Source organism: Aspergillus thermomutatus (genome assembly GCF_002237265.1).
Source record: "Aspergillus thermomutatus strain HMR AF 39 chromosome Unknown NODE_310, whole genome shotgun sequence".
NCBI lineage: Eukaryota > Fungi > Ascomycota > Eurotiomycetes > Eurotiales > Aspergillaceae > Aspergillus > Aspergillus thermomutatus.
The window spans coordinates 1-22,901 of NW_020798360.1; the positions used below are offsets into that span (position 1 = coordinate 1).

The window sequence follows — 22,901 nt, forward strand, 5'->3', positions numbered from 1 at the left end:
CATCAAGAATCAGAAGCCGATATCTTCCTAGGGTGCGTGTTGCAGTATGCTTCTCAAAGATCTTTTCTAACCAGAATAAACCAAGCTCATTATTGGTCCATCCATTATCACTTAGACCAATCAGCCACTCAGGGTCGATGTCTTGATACCATTGAGATTGATGGACCTTGCCAGAGAAGATGATTATAGGGGGGAGAGACCATCCAGAAGCATTGATAGATTCAATGACAGTCACCCATTCGCGATTCCCTGGCTGTACGGCTCGTACACGGCTTGTTCGGTGATTTCACCTTTCCAGGGCGAGATGCGCCGGCGGCTATGGGCGACAGTGCTAATGAGTGATATTCTCATCTCCAACCAGATGGGCATGCCGCGGATGATTTCTGACTGGCAGTACGATACTGCGGAGCCGCGGAATCTCAATGATGCAGATTTCGACGAGAATACCGCAGAGTTGCCTCAACCGCGACCCGAAAATGAGCACAGACGGCCCTGGGTATCATCGCGCGTAGGCGTATGTTGGAGGCGCTCGGCATCATTACAGACCTCACAAGTGCAGTGAAGCCCTGCAGCTACGCAGAAGTCATGCAAGTAGATGGTCTATTACACAAAGCAGCTGCAAGCATTCCGCCGCCCCTGCAGATGAAGCCCATGGCAGCTAGTGTAACAGATTCTCCCCAGGTCATTCTGGCCCGGCTATTCATCAGGCATATGTTCTATAAAGGACAGGTCATGCTACACCGGCGATTTCTTTACATGCGGTCCCCATCTCAGAATGATGATGTTTTCGACTATTCCCGGAAGGCTTGCCTCGACGCCTCGCTGGAAACTCTTGCGATTCAGCACATACTCGACGAGGAAACCTGTCCCGGAGGCCAGCTTCATACGATGCGCTGGCGAGTCACCTCCATAATGAACCACCAATTTCTCACGGCCACTATGATCCTGTCCTCGTTATTGTATCACGGGCGGACGCTACAGCGGGAAGATGAGATTCGCGGTGCGCTGCAGGGAGCGAGGACAGTATGGATGCGCAGGATCTCGACTTCTAAAGAGGCGAAGAAGGCCGCTGAAACGAGCAATATCGTGCTTTCCAGAACTGGAAAACGCCGGGAAGGGGATTGTCGGCCTAACGAAGACGCCAGCAGAGAGGCTGGGGGTTTAAGCTCCCAAATGAATCCTCCGATTACGCAAGACGCACTTTTTGGCATTAGTGTTGATGGAGAAAAGGGGCTAACAGATAGCATCAGTTTCTATGAGCGTGAGTCTCCGATTAACACACCCAAATAGTTTGAGCTGACCATACTGCAGCTGACCCATTCATCATGCCCGATTTCCTGGGTAATTTCCTGCCACCTGATCTGCAGGGTCAGGATTTGAGCTTTAGCGTTAATAGTCCTAGGCTCTTTTTGGACGAACTGATGCCTACGAACTGGCCCGGATCGGGCTGAGCTTAAACCACTGATGCTAAGTTCTATCTCGTGTTGCCTCGTTAGTGGTGTGAGAGAACGAAGAAGGACCAATAGTCCACCGGTCAATTCTGATTGCTCATCACCTCACCAGTCAGGTGGGATCAGGGCTGGGTCCAGAGGATGGAAGAGTACCTCTGAATCGTCGCGATCATGCTCGAAAATGAAGGGCCGGCTTCACACTTCATCGAGTTCCTACGGTTGTCGTCGTGGCAGGCCATCCAGCCATACTCAGCGATATAATTTTGCAACCTCACGCAGCGCTCGTAGTCGAGGGGGCCATTGGTGCGTGTCGGATTCGACTCTTTGACACCAGGGCATCATCGATATCCAGTAGCGGATGCGGGGCACTCATGGCGGTGGTACTATTGGAATCTTGTTCTCAGGGGACCAAAGAGCCAGGTCAGAAGAATTCTTGATATTAATGCCCTGTCAATGAGGAATGATAGAAAGCCGAGGAAAGGAAAACGGCGTGTCGAGCGACTACAATTGCATTACATACTGCGGAAAGATGGGGCCTAGATCTCCATGGAATTTCCTCACTCATGCTTTCGGATATGATCGAAATGTGGAAATAAGGTGATGGTATGACTGGAAAATATCCATTACTATCAATACCCCTAATTCTTATTCGTGGATGAAGCCTCACAAGAAATCCCCTAAAATGTCCAAAACGCCTTCATCTGTCTAATCATCAATATACGCTCAGTGATTGTGTCTGGGCTCGAATCGCTGGGCTAGTCTTTGATACTTGACTGACTCGCGGAGCACCATCCCCTCACTCAGTTGCGTCGTTTCCCTCCTGAATAATTCCTGCCAGGGAGTCTGGCTCTCAGGAACAGAGTAACCGCCATGCGCCTCCAGCTCCTCCTTTCGTTTCTGCAGTTCCTCCGCGGGTACCAGGATGTCGACGCGCCGTTTGTTGAGATCAACACGGAGTCTGTCCCCGTCTCGAAGAAGAGCCAGGTTGCCGCCAGCCGCCGCTTCAGGGGAGGCGTTCAGGATCGACGGCGAGCCAGACGTGCCAGACTGTCGACCATCCCCGATGCACGGAAGCGAGTGGACCCCCTGCCGTAGAAGCCGTCCGGGAGGATGCATGTTGACGACTTCTGCCGCGCCGGGGTACCCCAGGGGTCCCGCACCGCGCATAATGAGGATACTCCTATCGTCGATTGGCGTGTTGGGATCATCAAGGCGACTATTGTAATCCTCCGGCCCGTCGAAGACGACCACCAAGCCTTCGAACGCGTTCGGATCGTCTGGGTTTTCGAGGAACTTTTGCCTGAATTCATCGGATATCACGCATGTTTTCATGATAGCGGAGTTGAACAGGGTGCCCTGGAGGTGTAAGAAGCCGGCGTCTTTCATGAGCGGGTCGTCGTAGGCTCTGATCATGCGGCGGTCCCACGTGTGCTTTCCTTGTACGTTCTCCTTCACGGTGCGGCCATTGCACGTTAGAATGTCGGCGTGCAGTTTGCCCGCGTCGAGCAGCTCGGCCATGACGGCTGGCAAGCCGCCGGCGCGGTAGTATTCTTCGCCCAGTAGCTCTCCTGCTGGCTGCATGTTCACCAGAAGAGGGATGTGGAATCCCAGTCGATCCCAGTCATCTAGCGAAAGGTCCACTCCGATGTGCTTAGCGATGGCGCCAATATGGATTGGAGCGTTGGTGCTGCCACCGATCGCGGTGTTGACGACGATGGCATTTTCAAAGGCCTCGCGAGTCATGATATCGCTGGGTTTGCGATCGGCATGCACCATCTCAACGATCTGCAAGCCTGTGTCGTAGGCGCACTGTCCTCGTTCGCGGTACGGGGCAGGAATGGCAGCCGACCCAGGCAGCGCCATCCCCAGGGCCTCGGCAAGTGCGTTCATGGTTGAGGCGGTTCCCATTGTGTTGCAGTGTCCTACGGATGGTGCTCTGAGAAGAGTCAGAATACCTGAGGCCTCTGAGTGAGGTCATTAACATACCCTCGGGACACGTAATCGATGAACTCCTCTCTGCTGATCTCGCCCGCGGCATACTTCTCCCTGCCTTTCCATACCACCATACCGGAGCCGGCGAGCTCGCTCTTCACATACCCATTGAGCATGGGACCGACATTGAGACATATTGCGGGGATGTTCTGTAGAAAAGTGTCAGACACTGTTAGGCACGAGAAAGTGCAAGCAAAGGCCACATACAACTGTAGCAGCAGCCATCAGAGCCGCCGGCGTCGTCTTGTCGCAGCCAGTGAGCAGCACAACACCATCCAGGAAATACCCATGAAGAATCTCAACCAAGCCCAAGTACGACAGATTCCGATCGATACACGCAGTCGGCCGCCTGGTGCTCTCCTGGATAGGATGCGTGGGAAACTCAAAGGGAATCCCACCAGCTGTCCTGATGCCTTCTCGCACCCGCTTCACCAGCTCGAGATGATGGCGATTACACGGCGACAAGTCCGAGCCGGACTGCGCTATCCCGATAATCGGCTTCCCAGACATGAGCTCCTCCTTGGTCATCCCGTAGTTCAGATACCGCTCGATATAGAGCGCCATCATACCGGGGTTGCTCTCGCAATTGAACCAATTGGCGGACCGCAGCTCACGGCCAGCCCGTGACACCTTCGCGGAGCCATTCGTCATGGACGCCAGCGATTTCTCCAGCTCGAGAGTGCGCCTCCGGAGAGCAAGCAGTTCGGCCTCGCAATCTTCGATGTTCACCGGCGCGCGATCCGCACCGGTATCGCAGGAGCAGCCTTCGCATGAGGCCTGTGTATTGCACGGCATGGTCAAGTAGGAATATGAATCGTGCCTTTTGATGATCTCGAGCACCAGCCTGGTATAAGGAAATGATGCTGAATGATGTATGATGGGGACAGGGAAACCTTAATTGACGAAATGCCGATAACGCGGAGATGCTCCGACCGGCGTGCCGAAATCTATATTGCTGACGAGAGTATCGATACTAAGGACCCGACCAGGGACCAAGGGAGACGAATGCTAATTTAAATAACAGAGAAGAGATCCAGGCCTGCCCTTTGCATCAGGTCCTCAGAGGCTCCAATTCAGAAATGATGGATGACTGATGAATCAATCCCAGTCCCAAGAAAATCGATGCCGCCGGTACAGATACCCCACGCTACTGGAAACCGGGGCATGGGGGTCGCATCGGGCAATGACATGGAGTTATCAAGCAGAGAGAAAGTATGATGATGATGCCGGGTGACAATGCGGTCTTTTATACTCCTGGGAGCAGCTTCAGACTGAGAAAAAAAAAGCAATATGGGCCAAACAAAGAGGTCGTTTGCATTGCGGCTCAGGTGACTGATATTGCTTTTTGCTTGATCATGATTCTTTTTGTCGGATTCCCTGGCTAACAAGAATGGAAGAAATACAAAGAGCAGATGGAATTAGGCATTGATCATTTCATAGTTCTTAGTCGACTGATCCCACTTCATTTCTGCAATACTATGTATAAATGTCTCACCCCACTCCATGGAGTCATCCCACATTGTCTACCCCACGCTCCACGGCGCACGCGACCCAGCAACTGGTTGCTCGCTTGAGGCCTTTTCAACTCCATTGCAGGTCTATAACTTCCCTTCATTGGGTTTAGTTCTAGTATGATGAAGCAATCTTCTCGGATAAGACAGGAACGATAAGGTCAATCGAAGCTTTCCCATGAAAACAGGCCAGTATGTGACCGCATACCCTAAATCAATTCCGCAACGCCTGCGATGCCAAAGAGAAGGGGGCTTGCCTCAGCTTGGATCGAGCATATCTACCAGAAAAGCACAGAGCAGAGGAGAAGGAAGCGAAACGGGAAAGAATCTACTGAGTCGCACACTGCGCCGGCTCTTCGTCCTCGTCCTCGTCTTCCCATGCGGAGCCACCATGCGGATCGCGGCCTCCAAAGTCATCTAGGTTTCCTTTAGGGTCATACTCGACTTCGTCCACCGTGTCGGCCTGGATCAATGGATCGGGCTTGGGCAGCATCTCGCGGAGTTTCTCCAGGACGGCTGGACTGGGCTTCCACTTCGCATCGGGGAACTTGATGTTGACAACCAGGTACAGGTCACCCCGGGCATCGCTGCGCTTGACCGGCATGCCTTCTCCGGGCACCTTCAGAACCTGGCCGGGTGATAGTACCTCCCCGGGGGTCTTGGGATGAGTGATTTCGATGCCTCGGCCGTCGAGATGTTTGACAACCACGCGCGAGAAGCCTGTCAGCGCTTCGGCCAATGTGACATCGATGGTGGCTGTGAGATCTGCGCCGGCTCGTCGGAAAGTTGGGTGGTCCTCTTCCACAATGTGGAAGATGATGTCACCAGGTTCCTGGCCCGGTGACTGATCCGCCTCGCCTTCCAACACGATTTTATCTCCTTCTCTAAGCAAGATATTAGCCAGAAGATTTCTCATCCGAGAGCTCATGTATGCATCTGTGACTCACTTTGCTCCCCGGGGAATGTAGATCTCCAGCATTTTCTTCTCCTCCACGGTCTTGTTGCCTTTGCACTTCTTGCATTTGTCCTTGGGACTGAAGAATTCTCCCTGTCCATTGCAGGTCGAACAGGTCACCGTCGATGGCGTAAGGAACTGTCCCATCCGCGTCAAGATTTGCTTGAAACCTGTAGTCCAAATCAACTCGAGATGTTCCTGAAAGTCAGAACCACTTCTGCCTCATACCTTGTCCATCACATGTAGAGCACTTCTTAGCCGTCGCTCTTTCCTTGCCACCTTTACCCTGACACAGACTGCAAATGACATTCTTCGTGCTAGCAAACTTGACCGTCTTGCCCTTGTAGAGGTCCTCTAACCGCACCTCGTACTTCGTGTTCTCGTCCGGGCTCCGTCGAGGCTTGGGAGGCCGTCCGCCAGGCATGCCGCCCATGCCGCCCATGCCGGGCATCCCACCACCCATCCCGAACATCTGGGCCAGAATGTCGTCTAGATCCGGTCCTCCAGCCATGCCGGGCTCGCCGGAGCCATTGAAAGCAGACATGCCATGGGTATCATAAAGGTGTCGTTTATCTTCATCGTAAAGGATATCGTAGGCTTCTTGGACGGCTTTGAATCGTACCTCTGCGGCTTCTCGTTCGGCCTCGGGCACCTTATCGGGGTGACTTGCAAGTGCAGCCTGTACTTTGACCATCGGATCAGTATTCTTTGTTCTGCTCCCAGCTGGAATGAGGATGGTGTGCGCTTCCGACCTTGCGATAAGCCTTCCGGATCTCGTCCTTAGTTGCGCTTCTGGAGATCTCTAGGACCTCTGCATGGGTACGTTGCTGTCAGCTATTGTTCAGGCCATTGAATAGCAGGAGAAATACCATAGAGGTCGATCTCGACACCAGCCATCTGGTAAGTGTAAGCGATTGTTCATGATAGAGAGACTGTCCAACACAAGCATACTGGACAAGGCTGAGTTCCGACACGGGAAAGATTTCCCCTCCTCCAAGCACGCCGAGAAACCTAACAGCGGGGTTGATGGTGCTTATCCCACAAAAGACAGGCACTCTGGAAGAGAATTACAAAGGAAAAGAACAGTGAAAGATATCTGCTGATGAAGGGGGATGTTTTGTGTTTGGCTGTGACTGATACTGATTATTGCTCTTTGATGCGGAACCCCAGAATTTTAGCCCGCTTTTTTTCGCAGTCGGCGGCTTTTTTTGCAGATCCTCCGACCGACCCTGCGCTTTGCTGCGGTCGAATGACAATCCGCGTATTTCGATCTAAAGGTACTGCACAGCTTCGCGGCTAGCATTGTGTTCAGCTTTCCGCATCATGAGACACCCTCATCTGGGGCTCCTGGCCCGTCGGTCGTGGATCTGCACGCGATGCAGAACAGCCAACTACTCCTCCGTCGCGCCAGCCCGCGCTGGCAACAGGTCCAAGAAGAACCTCCCCGATGCACCGGCCAGAACCCGGTTCGCACCGTCACCGACCGGATACCTTCATCTTGGATCCTTGCGGACAGCATTGTTCAATTACCTCCTAGCGAAAAGGACGGGGGGCCAGTTCCTACTGCGGATCGAGGATACAGATCAGGTTCGGCCTCGAAGCGAGCACGGGGGTTTACAATGTCGATAAGGGCTGACGAAGGGTGCAGAAACGGACAATACCCGGTGCAGAGCAGCGGTTGTACGAGGATTTACAATGGGCTGGGTTACAATGGGATGAAGGTCCGACGTCCCGCGCGGATGTCAAACCGGGATGGAGGTGCTGATGCGGGTTGTTTCTCACAGGTCCGCTGGTCGGAGGTCCATACGGTCCATACAGACAGGTAAGCGCCCAGAAATATGGGAACCAATGCTATGAGACGGGTGCTGAGATGGTCCGTTGCAGTCCGAACGAACGGCCATTTACCGCGAACACGCCAACCACTTGGTCAAAACCGGCCACGCATACCGATGTTTTTGCTCTACGGAACGGCTCGACTCGCTCGCGAGACATCGCAGTCAGGCTGGTCTACCTCCTGGTTACGACAGACAGTGTGCAGACATTCCCGCCGAGGAGTCGGAGGATAGAGCCGCAAAGGGCGAAGCGCATGTCGTGCGCTTGAAAGTAGAGGGCTATCCCATGTTCGATGACCTGGTCTATGGCAAGACCGGTCAGAATCGCCCGATCAACAAGCTGGATCTCATTGAGCGAGTCTACGACGACCCTATCCTGCTCAAATCTGACGGACACCCGACCTACCATCTGGCCAATGTGGTGGACGATCATTGCATGAAGATCACCCATGTGATCAGGGGAACCGTTAGTATGAATCCCGGGAGACAAACTGCAGATGTTGACCCGTACAGGAATGGATGCCCTCGACACCAATGCACGTCGCCCTGTATAACGCCTTCAATTGGACGCCTCCCCGCTTCGGCCATGTTCCCCTTCTTGTAGACAGATCCGGCCAGAAGCTGAGCAAACGAAATGCAGACATCGATCTCAGCTTCTTCAAGGATAATCAGGGCGTGTTCGCAGCCACGCTTGTCAACTTCGCCGCTCTTCTGGGCTGGTCGCACACCCAAAAGTCCGATGTCTTCAGTCTCGAGGAACTGGAGCAACTCGTAAGTTGATCTGAAGTCTTCCAGCCACAATCGCTATGCTCACAAACACCCAGTTCGACCTGAAAATCACCCGCGGCAACACCGTAGTCGCCTTCGAAAAGCTCTGGTTCCTGCAAAAGGCACACGCGCAGCGATTCGCCGCCACCGGGGGCCCCGTCTTCGACGAAATGGTCGCCAAGGTCTCTCAGGCCGTCGAAGAAACCTCCCCAGCAGACCAACTGTGCGTACATCATCCCAGTACCCTTCAAGACTACCAACTCACCCTTCCACAGCACTACCATCCTCGACGCTCGCCCCTTGACAGAATACATCCCCCCACTCCTCAAAGCTGACGCAAAATCCTACACCAACGCCCCGGAATTCGTCCAGCGCAACTCAACATTCTTCACCACCGCTCTCAACAGACCGCCCTACACCCCTATCCCGACCCCCAACGGCACCACCATCCCCATCACAGCCCTACATACCGCCGCCGCAGCCCTCACCCTCGTCCCAGCCTCGCACTGGACCATCGAAACGCACCGCTCCAACATCGCCTCGTACGACGGCTCGGCCGCCGTCCTGCCCGCTTCCCCGGGAGGAGGTGCAACCGAGAGCGCAGACGCAGACGCGGAAAAGACCCGGGTAAACGCAGACAAGGCCTTCAAGAAAGAGTTGTACCACTACCTGCGCTGGGCTTTGTCGGCCGGTGCGCCGGGCCCCGGGATTCCCGAGACGATGGAGATCCTGGGCCGGGCAGAATCACTTCGCAGACTTCAAGAGGCAAGGGAGCTCACGGCTGACGTGTCGCCTATCCGTGTCCCAAAGAGAGCTCAGTCGCAGCAGAGCGAGGATACAACCTGGATGGGCTCTCTTGCTCCACTGTCCTAGATAGGTCTTGTCTCTGATTTCTTCTCGTCACCTTGGTGTATTTTACCTCACAGGATTCTGTACTATATTGAACATTATACGGCAAGCGTCCACCACTGAGTCTTAGCCATTCAGCTAGCAGGTGCCATGTAAAGCATAAGTATTCCAGTAGTCCGAATAGGGAACAAATATCTCATTAAAAAGCATATCGACGAAATGCGCTACACTGATATCGTAATCCATGAAAATAGCATGCTATGCGACGTGTACAATACCGAAGAAATCCCAGGAAAAAAAGACGCAGAACCCAACCAAACCAAGGAGCATGGAAACAGAATATGATCACAGGGACCGGGGAATTCAAAAGGCAAATTAAGCGCGGTTGCCGAACATAAGAACTGGCGCCAGCCAAGGACCTTGCACTTCCTCCTGGTTGGAAGTTCAAGGCTGATTATTCAAACGCAAACGAAGCATAGTACACGAAAGCCGTCGTTCTGTCTCTTTCGACAGTTGGAGCGGGAAAAGGAAAGCCACTAACATATCATCTCCTGCGTGGAGGGCATAGCAGGGTTGCAGAAGGAGCCATAAGGAAGGAGCCCACAACCTGGAGAGTCTAATCAAGAAGAACGTCACAAACGTGGTATAATCCAAATTTTGACGCAGAGAATCATCAAAGATGCTGTTTTGGAACAACTTTGGTGTCACCCGCAAGGTCAAAGGCGAGTTGACCCTGCTCTGCGCAACGGGGGATTGAATTGAGGTGTATCAACCATGGTCAGAATCGTGGATCGTCAATGTCAAGCAGTGCCACTAATGCCCCGGGCTTGAATGAGTAGACGCTGCAAACAAGAAGCAGAAGAAAGGAAGCTTCTAGTATGCCTCCATGTCATCCGTCCAACCAGCATCACTGCCAGCTACTCTGACCATCTGGCCGTGATGGTTGTCAATCGGCTCCTCTGGGCTAACGCTCCTAATACCCTTGGCCTTTTTTCCCGCAAGAGATGCGTTTTCTTCAGGGGCGAATCGCTTGTTATGAGCAGCACGAAGCTTGGCATAGTAGACATCACTAGCATCGGCTTCGGAGTCGGACCCGTCATCAAACGTTTCCCAGTTTTCAGACCCTGTGTTCGCCGTGTCAACGGTTGAGGAGTTTGAAACCTGTCTAGGTGCCGGTGGAGGAGGCGCATGTTGCAAGTAAGGATTTGGTCGTGGGAAATTCTGAACAGATGAAGCCAAAGATATCGATGAGGCTGAGGACTGCGAGGACTGAGAGAAGCCGGTAGATCGCTGTGAGAAGATAGAAGAGCTCATGAATGATCGCTGATTCCGATCGTCGTAGACGTCCTCGGGGCTGACAGGCCGAACGAAAGCATTAGACATTGCGCTAGCACATCTCGGAGGATCCATTGAATAGAGCCCTCTTTCCTCTTTCGTGTCAATCGTCAATGCACGCATCCTAGGTGGGGGAGCCCGTGGTGCTGGAATCTTGCCACTCAGCGTGCTGGAAGAATAAGAGCCTGGGGCTGCGCGATGGCCGCCGGAGTTGTTTCCGTAAGGCATGTTACTGAGGGGCACCCGGGCCGGAATCTTTGATGGTGATTTCGCCCCGGTCCTAGATGGGCCGATAGTGTTGTATTTCGTCGGACCATTTCCAGTAGGCGTTTTGGTGGCGGAGCGAGGAGGAGGGGGCCCTCTCATGACACTCGCCGGACGAGAAGGCGGTTGTGACCTTCCAAAGCCTGCCTTCGAATTGGCCGAGGGTGGAGCGGAGGGTGTCTTGGAGCGTGGAGGAGGTTTGGCAACGACTGGGGTGAGTTCGTCGAGATATCTCTCACCGTGAACAAGGAATGGCCTGCCGTACTCTTCCTCCCATCTTTCCAACTCTTTTCGAAGGTCTGCTTCGACTTTGGGCAACTCTTTGGTGATCCTCTTTCTCATCTTCTCCTCTCTCAAGAGCTTACCAGGGTCACGTCTCTCTCCCTTGTTGCCGCGCGCCATGAGACGTGAGGCATCTTGACTCGAAATAGCCAGGGCTTCTCGCTCCGAAAGAAGACTCTTATGCTTCTCGATGAGCTGCAGCGTTGGAGCACGTTGCTCTTTCAGCGCCTCCAGCCGAGCAATTTCTGCCTCGTGTGCTTCGAGAAGCGCGTCGCTGTAGACATCAGAAAAGGCAGGGGTAAAGTCAAGCATTTCTTCTTCGCAAAAATAGAGCCCATCCCAGAGTTCCTGCAGTCGGCAGCGCGCGTCCTCCACGAAAAGGTGCAGATTCTGTCTTTTGAGTTCATTGAGACGTGCCAGTTCCTCTTCAAATTCGTTGATCGTCCGCAATCCGCACCCACGATTGGCCGCAAGGAAGGCCTTTCTATCGCATTCCTCGACACCAAAGCGCTCCCACAACGACTCCACAGCGGTTCGCAGCTCCTTCAACTTGCGCTCGCGAGATCTCTTCTCTTCCAGCAATTTTTCGCGCTTCGCCATCAGGTTGGCCAGATCCGACTCGTGGAGGCCCAACTGCTCGGGAGACTCGCGGTAATTCTTGACGATATTAGTATCCGTCTGCACCTGGGGTGTTCCAAGTTCGGCCCAAAGTTTGATGATCTCTTCGCAGGTCGTCTTGACAAATTCAAGGCGACGGTGGTATTCTTCGTAGACTCTCGTAAATTCATTATCTAGCGCGGTAACATATGATGGAGACAGGTCAAAGCTCGGCGCAATGGATGATCCAGGTGCTGTGGGGGGTAGTTCGATGGTCACAAAAGAGGACTCTAGATGGGAAGAGTATGATTCGAGCGCTTCAACGAGTTCTAGTGCGTGTTAGAGATTCTTTATTGAACCTGACGCATTGAGAGCTCGACACTTACTCCTCACTTGTTCAAAGCGCTCCCGGTGCAATTTGCTCATCGCTTCGTGCTTTTCGCGGAGAAAAGAGAGACAGCGGTTGAGTGGATATGTGACACGCAGATCGTCATGATTCAATTGATACTGCCCATTGGCTTTCTCATCCACCAGGGATTCCTCCATTTGTCGGATGGCAGTGATAAGCCGTTCCGCCTCCTCTGTCATGCTGGTTCTCTCACTGCAGAATGAGGTCAGCAGAGAAAGCGCATTCAATCCGCGTGCGACTCACTCATTCACAATCTTAAGATGGTTATTCAAAGTCTCAGACAGAGCACTGAAGAGCTACATGTTATGGTCAATTAGCATCTACCTTTCAAGACAACGCGCGCAAGAATGAGACGCCATACCTCCGCCTCTCGTGTTTCGCGCTCATGGCTAGGAACTCCAATATCATCAAAAATGCCGTGCAGCTGCGTAACAATATTGTTGACCTGAGTGGTCAAGTAACTCGTGTCAACCGTCATTGGGATTATGAGCCCCAGATACGGGGTTGTGATAGTAGCACCCTTGATCGATTGTGCGAAATGAGGGTGAGACTGCACTATGCGAGTTCTGCACTTTGAAATTCTCCGGCGACAGAGCGCCTCGATCTAAGAAGGTAGCGACAGCAAATAATCACTCGCAGAATCCAAGACAGGTGGACGATCCAACATGCGAATGAGATCAACAGAGGCCGAATGTCATCTGCGAGAAATAAGGGGGGGGGCCCGCAGGGCTTTATGTACGTCACGATCGGTGCGGATGTATGCAAGGACAGGGAAAAGGGGAGATTGAAGGGAAAAGCAATTAGATGAAGGATTATGGGGCAGTGGAGGGGGTGAAGGAAGAAAGGGAACAATAATATTGACGCTTTTCCCTGTGGTTGCAGCTGTGCAGCAGATGAGATGCAGCCGCAATCAAGATTCGCCCTGCGGCTGTTGATGGCGCTCCGTCGCTCGGGCAACCGCTGACTCAGCAGTCCACCGCCCGTTTCTGCCACTGCACATCTCACCGCCTCTCCACTCTTGATCATCATAGAGCTCATTCACTACTTAGAGACCCATCATCTACAAGATCATTTGATTACATCCGTCCCTTGTGTCCCATTGCTTTCCACATTCTGTACTTCTATACTCTTCTGGTACACTGGCATCCTACAACAAACAATATCCATCATGCAGGCTGCAAAGCAGTCCTGGGGTTCGTACTCAAATAACCCACTTGACATCGCTTTCCGATGAGCTACTGACAACGAGGCTTTCTGCCCCTCCATCAGAGCTCGAAAACGCCATCAGCCTCATCGATCCTCAGCGCGACGCACTCTACCGATACGATGAAGAAACACACAAGGCCCTGAGCGCCGCCCGACCATGGGCCAAAGACCCCCACTACTTCAAGTCAATACGAATCTCCGCCGTAGCATTACTCAAAATGACCATGCACGCTCGCTCGGGCGGCTCCCTCGAGGTCATGGGTCTGATGCAAGGCTATATCCTTCCCGAAACTTTCGTCGTAACAGATGCCTTCCGCCTCCCCGTCGAAGGCACCGAGACCCGCGTCAACGCCCAGGAAGAAGCGAACGAGTACATGGTGTCGTACCTGCAAGCTTGCCGCGATGCGGGCCGCATGGAGAACGCAGTGGGGTGGTATCACAGTCATCCCGGGTATGGATGCTGGCTGTCCGGGATCGATGTCACAACGCAAGATATGCAGCAGCTCGGCGGGCCGTTCGTTGCTGTCGTCATTGACCCGGAACGCACCATCTCCGCCGGCAAGGTTGACATCGGGGCCTTCCGCACATTCCCCAAGGATTATACCCCTCCAAAGGAAGGAAACGAGGATGAAGACTACCAGACTATTCCCCTCAGCAAGGCGGAGGATTTCGGCGCATACGCGCACCAGTATTACTCCCTTGACGTATCGTTCTTCAAGAGCAGCCTCGACACGGAACTTCTGTCGCAGCTCTGGAACAAATACTGGGTGGCTACGCTTAGTCAAAGTCCCCTTTTCACGACTCGGGATTACGGCAGTAAGCAGATGATGGATCTCAGTCAGAAAGTCCGGCGGGCGGCGCGGGGGATCGAGACCAGCGGGTCGCGGGGTGGTACCACTGCAGCTAAAGATCAGCAGCTCGAGAAGGTAGTACGCGATGGACAGCGGATCGTCTCCGAGGAAGTAAAAGGTCTCTTGGCAGCTGAGGTCAAGATGAAGCTTTTTCAGGGCATCGGAGAGGGGGCTCGAACAGATGCCCCATGATCTCTTGGTAGGATCGTAAAGATCTTCCACGAAATGAGATGGGTCTGGTTACCTCGTCTTACTTAATGACACAATGCAATAAGAGTTACTATGGTTTATACCTGCTCAAAGAGCCTCTAGTCATTCAGGCGTACTGTTCTTGTCTATTTCGGTAAAGCTGATTCATGTAGAAAGGCTTGGAATAGAAGAGACAAGTACAATGAAGTGATCATTATCCGTTGAGCAAAGATTGCACAACAGAGTCTGTGTCATGGTGGATCATCAAATTCACTATAAAGAGCATATGTGTTGGAGCAGACCGCAGACTCCAGATAAGTTAAAGATACACCGGAATTCATACAAAGAAAATGATGAAGGTCATTGTACAAAGTGGGTCAGTTGGTGTGAAGCGTTCAATGATGTTCCACATCATATACAATGAGATATCAGAATAGGTGCAATGAAAAGACGGTCGAAGATGGTTTCGTGGAAGAATTGGGCCGCATGAGACAGGATATCGAGGTCGAGATATAGTTCTTCGCTGGCGATGTGAGGTATGAAAGAGACGTCAGGTATAGATATTGAAAAGAGCGTTGGGAATATCATTGTATCATGCCAATACATGCCGCCACTGATATCGAACAGGCCTTCCTTCAGTTGGCCTTTTGAGTTGATCATTCATTCTTCAGCTCTTCCACGAAGAGGTGCTTTTATCAGTTGGTTTGTTTAAATGTGATAGTAAGAGGAAACCGATCCTCCTGAATTTATGGCCAAAGTATCATCAATGCCTCTTCCGTAGGCTTGAAGGATGGCGCAGGACGAAGGCTGCAATGAGGAGAATTTTGAAAGTCAAGAGTCAATCACGGTTCACTGTCCTGCAAGAGAGCCGGCTCCTCGCGTGATCAAATCCGTCACAAGCCCGCGACGTGGAGCAACCGTACCGAGCCTAGCTGACGATCTCGAACGCCAGCAGGATATAGCCGTCAATCCAGAGGGCGGAGAGAAGCAGGATGCCAATCGGGTAATGGTCGCCTCAAGGTGCGATCATCCTGAGAGGATCATCTGTAAGGAAAGAATGCGAATGGTGCTTAACTGGATAACCTCTCGGCTATCGAGCAAATATCCGGGACTTTAGGCTACTGCCATTACCAAGTCATGACGCTTGGATCGCTGTGGCGCACTCCTTGGTTTGTTGTAGGATGTGGCGCTAGAGACGGCGCGCGAAGCACATGCAACGCTGACATGAACACCCAATAGGGTAACAGATCACGACGATGCAATGCGAGCGACCGGATTATAGAAAGCCTGACTCCGACAGTAATCTACGGATAAACAGAAAACCAAAGTTAGTCTTCAATCAACCAATCCTTGAAAAAAAAAAATAAAGGAGAAAGAAAGAAAATCCTCGAAATGTCAATCGCGGGTATCATTGGGGAATTTCAACGCCGAAGGTGCAGAAAACAAAAAGGAAAAAAGAGACAGAAAACAGTAAGAAAGACAAGCCGACCTGATCATCGCGACGCGATGACCATGCTCGCGATGGCCATAGTACTATGACTTCTTAAGTCTCTACTCGTTGCAGCATACCTCGCTATTTTTTCGTCCTCACGTTCTCTCGGCTCCACCTCCAAACTCCGGTCGTACATGTCGTGCACGTCGCCTGCCGCTTGGAGATTACTGAGTATGTAGTCCTGTAGTTCTGGGACTGGCTGAAGGAGATATGGGACGTTTTGATACTGTTGTATATCCCGAATGACTTCCGCAGTCTTGGCACGTTTGTTGAAATTGATGAGCTCTGAAGGCGTAAGAGATGGGATACCGTCTTCAATGAACGTCAAGTCCGTCAGATAAACACCTGATTTAAGTTTAGTCAAGTGCCACTACAAAGCGCGTACAATGTTGAGGGACTGAAGCTACTCGTACCAAAGAAAGGGATGCAAGGGGGGTTTGCGAGATGTAGAGTTTCCCGATACTCGCCAAAGTTCTTCGTGCTTGCCATGAGTCTGCGCATCTGCTCCAAAATTGCAGACGTACGTCCACTAACTTGAGACCAAGTTCGACCGAGCCGATGAATCGGCGCCGTCCCGAGAGCAGAGATAATGGATGTGAGCGTAGAATAATTGTTGAGAGCGCGGCATTTCTGTGCAGAAAGTTAGTGGTTTGCATCCAAAGCATCGAAGCAGGAGAGTGTGGGAGAAGGCGATCCAGCGTACATCTGCCACATTCACGAAATGTTTGATGACGACAACTCGCTTTTTGACATCGGATTGCGTGAGAATCATCTCCGCAACCCAATTTGTCAATTGATTTGAATGAAGAATCAGAGCCTTCACATTTGTAGCAGGTTCCGGTTCATCGGGGCCAACCTTCTTCTGCCAAGTCTTATTCAGACACTCGATGGGCCTGATTTTAGAGTAGAGGCGCGATTCAATAATGGTAAGCTGCCTGGCGAATTCCATGGGATCAATGTCCAGGAACTTAAGCTTCTTCATGTTCTTAGGAATGATGGGAGGAGGTGCGGCGGTGGCCTGTGTAGGGACGAGGCGCTTCACTGTGGTATCTTGACCTTTGAGGCGCTGCTCAATAACGGCCATCAGTTGAGGCGAGCCAGGTGTCTTCGTCGTCGCAATGGAATCCTTGGTAAAAGCGTGAACGCGAGCCAGAAGATTCATATGCGCCTCATCGTTCGGCTCCATCCAGAAGTGCTCAAACCAGCTTTTGAGGATATTGACAACCCGGAATCGGATAGGCTTCTGCTTCCTGTCTATCCACATCTGCATTTCATCCGAATTCAGTCCAAATGGAGGCTGGATGTTGAAGCGCTCAGCGAGCATTTCGAAAAGCTCCGACGCAGTCGTGAAGGATCGATATGTGAGGAGGAAGGTGTTATTGAAAGAAGCGTCCAGTTTATCATGGCGAGTCAAGTGCTCCACCAAGCCCGCCAATGTTCCACATTTCAAGGTGGGCACATCAGTCTTGGTGTCATAGAACACTTCACCTTCGTGATCCATCTTCAAGAACCAAGGCGTCTCTTCCGGTTCCCGGACAGGTTCTCGAATAGGCTCCCGAGTGATGGCTGCTGGCGGAGCTTGGCCAAAGAACCTCTGAGCCTTGTCCATGTTGCGCCGAACCTTTTCAGATGAAGGATCGATGGAGTACGAAGATGGGATTCCGATCGTCTCTGTCGCGATTCTTGCCTGAGAGTCGCCGCGACTATGCATGCCCTTGTAGGTTTCCTTGTCGCCTTCCAGACGACTTTCACTCCTAAAGGTGGAAGAGGGCTCGGGAATCTGTTCGAGAAGAAGCGATAGGGAGAAACCAATCTGAGAGACAAAGTTTTCAAGCTGCCTGGCGATACTTCTCACAGCATTTAGGCGGTCCTCAAGAGAATCCCCGCGAAGCTCAGCCCACTCATCGCCCAGGGGAGCGGATATAGCCTGGCAGCTAATGACAAAATCTGCGATGGCATCATAGGCTCTCTGCTTCTGTAGACTGAAGTCCACCAGCTGAGGATTCTGGAAACTTGTTCCTAGAGGAGCGAGATTGATGGATTCAACACCGGAAATCCAAGGACGAAATTGTTCAACGACCTTGATTGCAGCTGCAGCAACCGAATCACTAATTTCGCGCTGTTCCGCATAGGTAACAATCTTCTTTTGGTTGAGAGTCAATCGCTCCTCCAGTCGCCGAATAGTCCCAACAAACGACCTCCTGAGAATGTCGATATGGTCCAGGAGAGCAGAGTCCAGGGGCACCGACGGTTCGACGCGAGAATCAGCGCCATCATGGTCCAGAAACGATGTTGGGCCCGAATCATCTAGAGATACACCATTGTTTTGCCAGCCGCCTCCCGACGAGCTTCCGACGACGAACCCAGGAACGATACGGCGAATGGTGTCCCCGCGCTGTTGTCTTGCAACTTCGACGTAGCCGTAGACTCCTTGCATAACACCGTCCGCCTCCTGCAAGCACTTGTTGACAGAATCTGGTCCTGGCCAATCGGCAGCTGCAACATGCGACGAGAGAACGAGTTTCGAGAACTTAGACATCATTTCTCTGAAGTGAGGATAGAGTGGTTTGTTTTGTGAGATAATCGATGGATTCCCAGAGTGATTGTCTGTAGTGTCCGAGCCAGCAGCAAGAAGCATGCGAAGATGATCAGATATGTCTTCCGCCTTCCTCACATACTCCGAGCGATCTCCATTCAGTAGTGTCTGGCGATATACTTCGATGGCGTGACGCATATTGTCAACGAGCATAGGCCAAGTGACAGGAGCCGTGAGCCCGTCATCGACGAAGCGGGAAGGAGCTTGGGAAGAGACGGACGGTCTGTGAAAGTGAAGGGGCGCGGACGTATTGCTCCCGGCGGTGGTTGTCCTCTGCAGATCCCGACTGGATTGATGCGAGATCTTACCTTCATTGATCGATTTGGTGGTGGACGGAGGATGCAGTGAGTCCATGGAAGTAGCAGGAGATACACCATCGATATATGAGCGACGACGACGGGACATAGAATCGTGGGAGGCCAGCATTAGGGACTCCCCCTCCGCCTCAGATGCCGAGCCATCGTAATCATCCTCGTCGCGCTCGAAACCGCGAGCCATCAACTCGGGTGGTGGTCGAGTCTGATCCGGTACGAAAAAGTTGTTTCGGTCGAAGGGTCCTGTTTCGTTCGCAGACGGATTTTCAAAGGGCAATTCCATGGTGCTGTAACCCGTGAGAGTGTTGAAGTAGAATAAACGACCGTCCGGGGTCGCCTGCGGGATCCAGAAGGCGGCCTCTTCCTGCTCCTTGGGAGGTGCTGCACCTTCGATAGGAAGTATCGATTGCGAATCGTGCGCGTTTCCTGCGGAGTCGACCTCATCTTCATCGTGCTCGTGCTCTTCTTCATATTCGTCTTCACCGGCAGCCGATTCCGCGCTAATGTCGCCTTCATCGCGAGCATGCGACACGTGATCCTCTAATTCGCTTGGATCTGTAATAATAGCGCAATAGTTACTGGGGAACCAGCCCCGAACGCTGTTATTGATGACACCATCCCACCAGCCAGTCTCGAGTTGATTGAGAACCTGAATGATGTCACCTCTGCGAAAACTGAGGCTCGTGTGATCGTCCGCATCGTAATCGTACATGGCTCGCACGAACAGTGCTGGCGCCGGCTCCGGGCTGGGCGTGTAGCGCCCATCGCTGCTGGATTTCATGGGGGATCTGTGTCGCTCGGGCGACCCCTTCTGGTGTACGGAGGTACTGTTTCCACGGCTGCGACTTCGAGGAACAGATGTAGGAGTAGACACTTGCTCGTCGGTGAACTCAAAAGTAGTTGCGAAAGTCTGGGTTTTGGTCGCCAGTGCAGATCCGGTGTCGACAGCCAACGGCTCTATCACCCGGGTTTGGTACATCGAGTTTCAAAGCAATTGAAGAATCTACAAGAAAGTAAAAGATTATGAACATCAGATGGCTGCGTCCCGCTGCGATTAATGCTGGACGAGCTCAAGAAAAGGCGCTGCTCATGACTAGACAGTGCAGGTCTCCGACAGATTCGATGGTAGCGAGTGGTGGTTGTGGTGGGTGGTCAGGGAGAGGGGCGGTAAACGGGAGACGGACTTTGGTGGGTTGGAGACGGTGGCAGGGTCAGCTTCAATTATTGGTGGCAAGAGTCACTGATATAGACCAATACGAAAGGTTTCAATAAGGAGTGAATGTACTTGAGAGTGTCAGCCGATCAAAAGGATTGATGCAAGTGTTCCATTTTTCTTGCTCCACGAAAGTTGAGAAAAGAGGACGAAAACAGACTGTCAAATCGACCCGTCAAAAGGAGGAGAGTTTCTCAAGACACTCCTGATAAGTGGTGGTGGCCTCAGGTGGGTAAGAGGCAGGAGAGGGGGGAAAGCTAAGGTACCCATGAGTGGTGGATAGTGAGTGAGAAGAGGCTCAGACTAGTAGGTAATTGTGATGTTACAATACCGTACTACAGAGGTATCGAAAATTACAGTATGATTTGAGGTGTGCAACGCGGATGGCTTCAGTACCTAGGTACCTTGGACAGGTAACTACTCTGTACCAGGTAGAGGATTACTACCAGTATCTCAGATCATTAACTTGACTTCATGGAGCATAATTAATGGCAAGCTTCATAAGAATAAATGATATCATTCATGAGAATGATAATGCATTCACATCCTTTAGAAGCTTCAAATCATAGGTACATGCCTATCCTTGAAAATGCTACCTACCTTAGGGGTGTGCTTTTGATACCGTCATGGAATTTCGTCATGTAAGATACCGAGTCCACCTTCAAAATGGCACCACCGTACAGACCTACCTAAGGTACTTCGTACCTTAGTAAACCACCCACCGGCCACTGCCAACATCAGAACAAGAGTGTATAGACTGAGCGGGCTTCATAGTATGGATGCTACTGATCACTTGTTGGCTATTAGACAGACCTCTAAGCGTATGTTGGCAATGGCGAGTAAGCCATATTCATCATTATCACGCCGTTTTGTATCTACGATTGCTCGGGAAGTGGTCCCGGGCTGACTTGGATGTCTTTGGGACACGCTACGAGATCGGCTTGAACCTAACAAAGTAAGGCCCATTTAGAGTCTAGGAAAGCCCCTCTTCGAGTCAGGTTACGGGAGTGCGGGCCCTTCCTAGGCCTAAGATTGACGGAATGGAGCGTCTCGACTCTCAACTGACTCTCGACTCTTAACTATTGTATGGGCTGGGCTGGTATTGTTTACCCGTTGCTCGTACCCGACGTATTGTAAATCGCGCATTGGAGAGATACCCGCATGCCTAGGTACTCTGTGCGTAGTGTTCTGTGATAGTGGAGAAACCATCTATGTTGACAACCTAAGTAGTTTGATTGCGTCGCAATGAGATAATATTCCGTGTTATTATATCTTTTCAAGGTGTATTGTTGAACTTATCAGACTAACTCTTATGATCCATTTCTTGGTACACTACTAGGTAACATTCATCGTCATCATCATGATCATGATCATCCCCAAACCTCAAGCATCACCTGCTGAACTTACAGATTCAGCACAGATTACCAACAGAGTACGCACGAATACCCAAGGTAATCAGCCCTCCATACCAACACTGGAACATGGTACAAACTACAAATGTGTCTACAAGCATGCAGAGCTGTAAACTATCGCAAATGGACGAGTCGATCCGGGTGATACGCGGATCTTCCGAGTGATTCACGTCTGTTTGCCTAATGAAACCGTTTGATAGATAAACTTTCAATTGACCGGCTGCTGATAGTTGGACAGTGACGGTAGGTCGCATGGAGCATCCAATGAACCAAAAAGGCGCATCCCCAAGTCAGTCTGAATGCTCGGATAAATATCGCTCTGTCATCATCGCTTGTTGTTGACGGTCTGGTCACCCGGCTGCTCCTTGGTCCTCGGCGTCGTTTACGTATGCTTGTGATTTATGCTAAACATCAAGTCAAGAGAAGCCACAAACCAACACTGCCATCGTAAAACAGGATGAGCCTGTCTGGAATAACCGGATGTGTTGTTCGAACTCCATTCTTCTCTTCAGCGACATCGTGGTAGGACCGACTCCAAACATGTTCTCCAGATTACCCCATACTGTCAGGGATGTAAACGCCAGTTCATGAACTCCCCAGGCACCCACATTCAGCCTATCTATGCTGATAATCCCGCCAGAACTACGACCCTGACCCTGACCAGGGACGGACGAGGAGCGGAGAATCACAGGGAAAAGGTCGGGTCGGCCCGTCAAATAATAGAACCAGGCATTCCTGTAGGGTAAGCAATATGCATCCATTATCTCGAAACACCTGCCTCCAGCTCCCTCTTCGCATCGAAACCCGGAAGTAGCAGGGGCCCAGCCAATGTGTGCGCAACTGATCGTGTCACTTGAGACGCGGAGACCATGGAGGAGAGCTAGACTACCTGCGACCATCCTGACTGCTTCTTGGCTTGTGGCGCTCAGCATTACCTGCCATACTCTTTTTATAAAACAAATAGATCCTCGGCTTGATAATAACTTTGAATCGATCCACTCGACGCTCAGATCTTCTTCATTGGAAGAAATGTCGCACGAGCGATGCTTCATGCTTCCAGGCGTATTGCACTTCTCTCTAAGTCTTTCCGATATCTATGGGTTACTCTTCATCTTTGTGCACAGACCTCACGGTGTCAGGTGAAGCTTGCACATCCGAATCCTTTTAACCGTTTGCAGGCTCTTCAGTCGAGTGACGGACCCGAATATAGTCCTCGGTAGACTGATTTTAAACTCGATGTTCCAAGCGTTGGATCCCTCTCCTCAATTAGTCAAGATGCCTTTGGAGCTGAATAATCCATCCATGTGTCCATAGTTGCTTTCATACTCCGTTAAGAGATTGGTGAATGGAGGACAACTCTGGCGTTGAACGGAATCGAGCACT

The 22,901-nt window shown here is 51.7% G+C and overlaps 7 protein-coding genes across 7 annotated transcripts; 3 read left to right on the forward strand and 4 right to left on the reverse strand.

Moving 5' to 3' along the window:
• Positions 1–334: 334 nt before the first annotated feature.
• On the forward strand, positions 335–1,451 carry CDV56_100106 (putative transcription factor; the record flags this gene model as incomplete). Its single annotated transcript, XM_026753725.1, has 3 exons — positions 335–514; positions 565–1,261; positions 1,312–1,451. The coding sequence occupies 3 exons, from the start codon at positions 335–337 to the stop codon at positions 1,449–1,451; spliced, it is 1,017 nt and encodes a 338-aa protein (XP_026610475.1).
• Positions 1,452–2,174: 723 nt separating this feature from the next.
• CDV56_100518 (IlvD/Edd family dehydratase) lies at positions 2,175–4,238 on the reverse strand (the record flags this gene model as incomplete). Its single annotated transcript, XM_026754137.1, has 3 exons — positions 2,175–3,387; positions 3,438–3,592; positions 3,651–4,238. 3 exons carry the CDS (start codon positions 4,236–4,238, stop codon positions 2,175–2,177), a joined length of 1,956 nt encoding a protein of 651 aa, XP_026610476.1.
• A 1,044-nt stretch (positions 4,239–5,282) lies between these two features.
• On the reverse strand, positions 5,283–6,603 carry CDV56_101005 (putative DnaJ domain protein (Mas5); the record flags this gene model as incomplete). Its single annotated transcript, XM_026754624.1, has 3 exons — positions 5,283–5,838; positions 5,902–6,079; positions 6,138–6,603. 3 exons carry the CDS (start codon positions 6,601–6,603, stop codon positions 5,283–5,285), a joined length of 1,200 nt encoding a protein of 399 aa, XP_026610477.1.
• Positions 6,604–7,232: 629 nt separating this feature from the next.
• Positions 7,233–9,382, forward strand: CDV56_101309 (glutamate--tRNA ligase MSE1; the record flags this gene model as incomplete). The annotated part of the gene is made up of 7 exons (XM_026754928.1): positions 7,233–7,496; positions 7,558–7,630; positions 7,694–7,731; positions 7,794–8,207; positions 8,255–8,512; positions 8,566–8,732; positions 8,785–9,382. The coding sequence occupies 7 exons, from the start codon at positions 7,233–7,235 to the stop codon at positions 9,380–9,382; spliced, it is 1,812 nt and encodes a 603-aa protein (XP_026610478.1).
• Positions 9,383–10,231: 849 nt separating this feature from the next.
• On the reverse strand, positions 10,232–12,723 carry CDV56_101738 (putative microtubule associated protein (Ase1); the record flags this gene model as incomplete). The annotated part of the gene is made up of 4 exons (XM_026755357.1): positions 10,232–12,165; positions 12,223–12,437; positions 12,489–12,541; positions 12,607–12,723. 4 exons carry the CDS (start codon positions 12,721–12,723, stop codon positions 10,232–10,234), a joined length of 2,319 nt encoding a protein of 772 aa, XP_026610479.1.
• Positions 12,724–13,413: 690 nt separating this feature from the next.
• On the forward strand, positions 13,414–14,494 carry CSN5 (Mov34/MPN/PAD-1 family protein; the record flags this gene model as incomplete). The annotated part of the gene is made up of 2 exons (XM_026755802.1): positions 13,414–13,438; positions 13,515–14,494. 2 exons carry the CDS (start codon positions 13,414–13,416, stop codon positions 14,492–14,494), a joined length of 1,005 nt encoding a protein of 334 aa, XP_026610480.1.
• Positions 14,495–15,984: 1,490 nt separating this feature from the next.
• CDV56_102514 (putative cell division control protein Cdc25) lies at positions 15,985–19,872 on the reverse strand (the record flags this gene model as incomplete). Its single annotated transcript, XM_026756133.1, has 3 exons — positions 15,985–16,328; positions 16,397–16,613; positions 16,687–19,872. 3 exons carry the CDS (start codon positions 19,870–19,872, stop codon positions 15,985–15,987), a joined length of 3,747 nt encoding a protein of 1,248 aa, XP_026610481.1.
• Between the last annotated feature and the right edge of the window lie 3,029 nt (positions 19,873–22,901).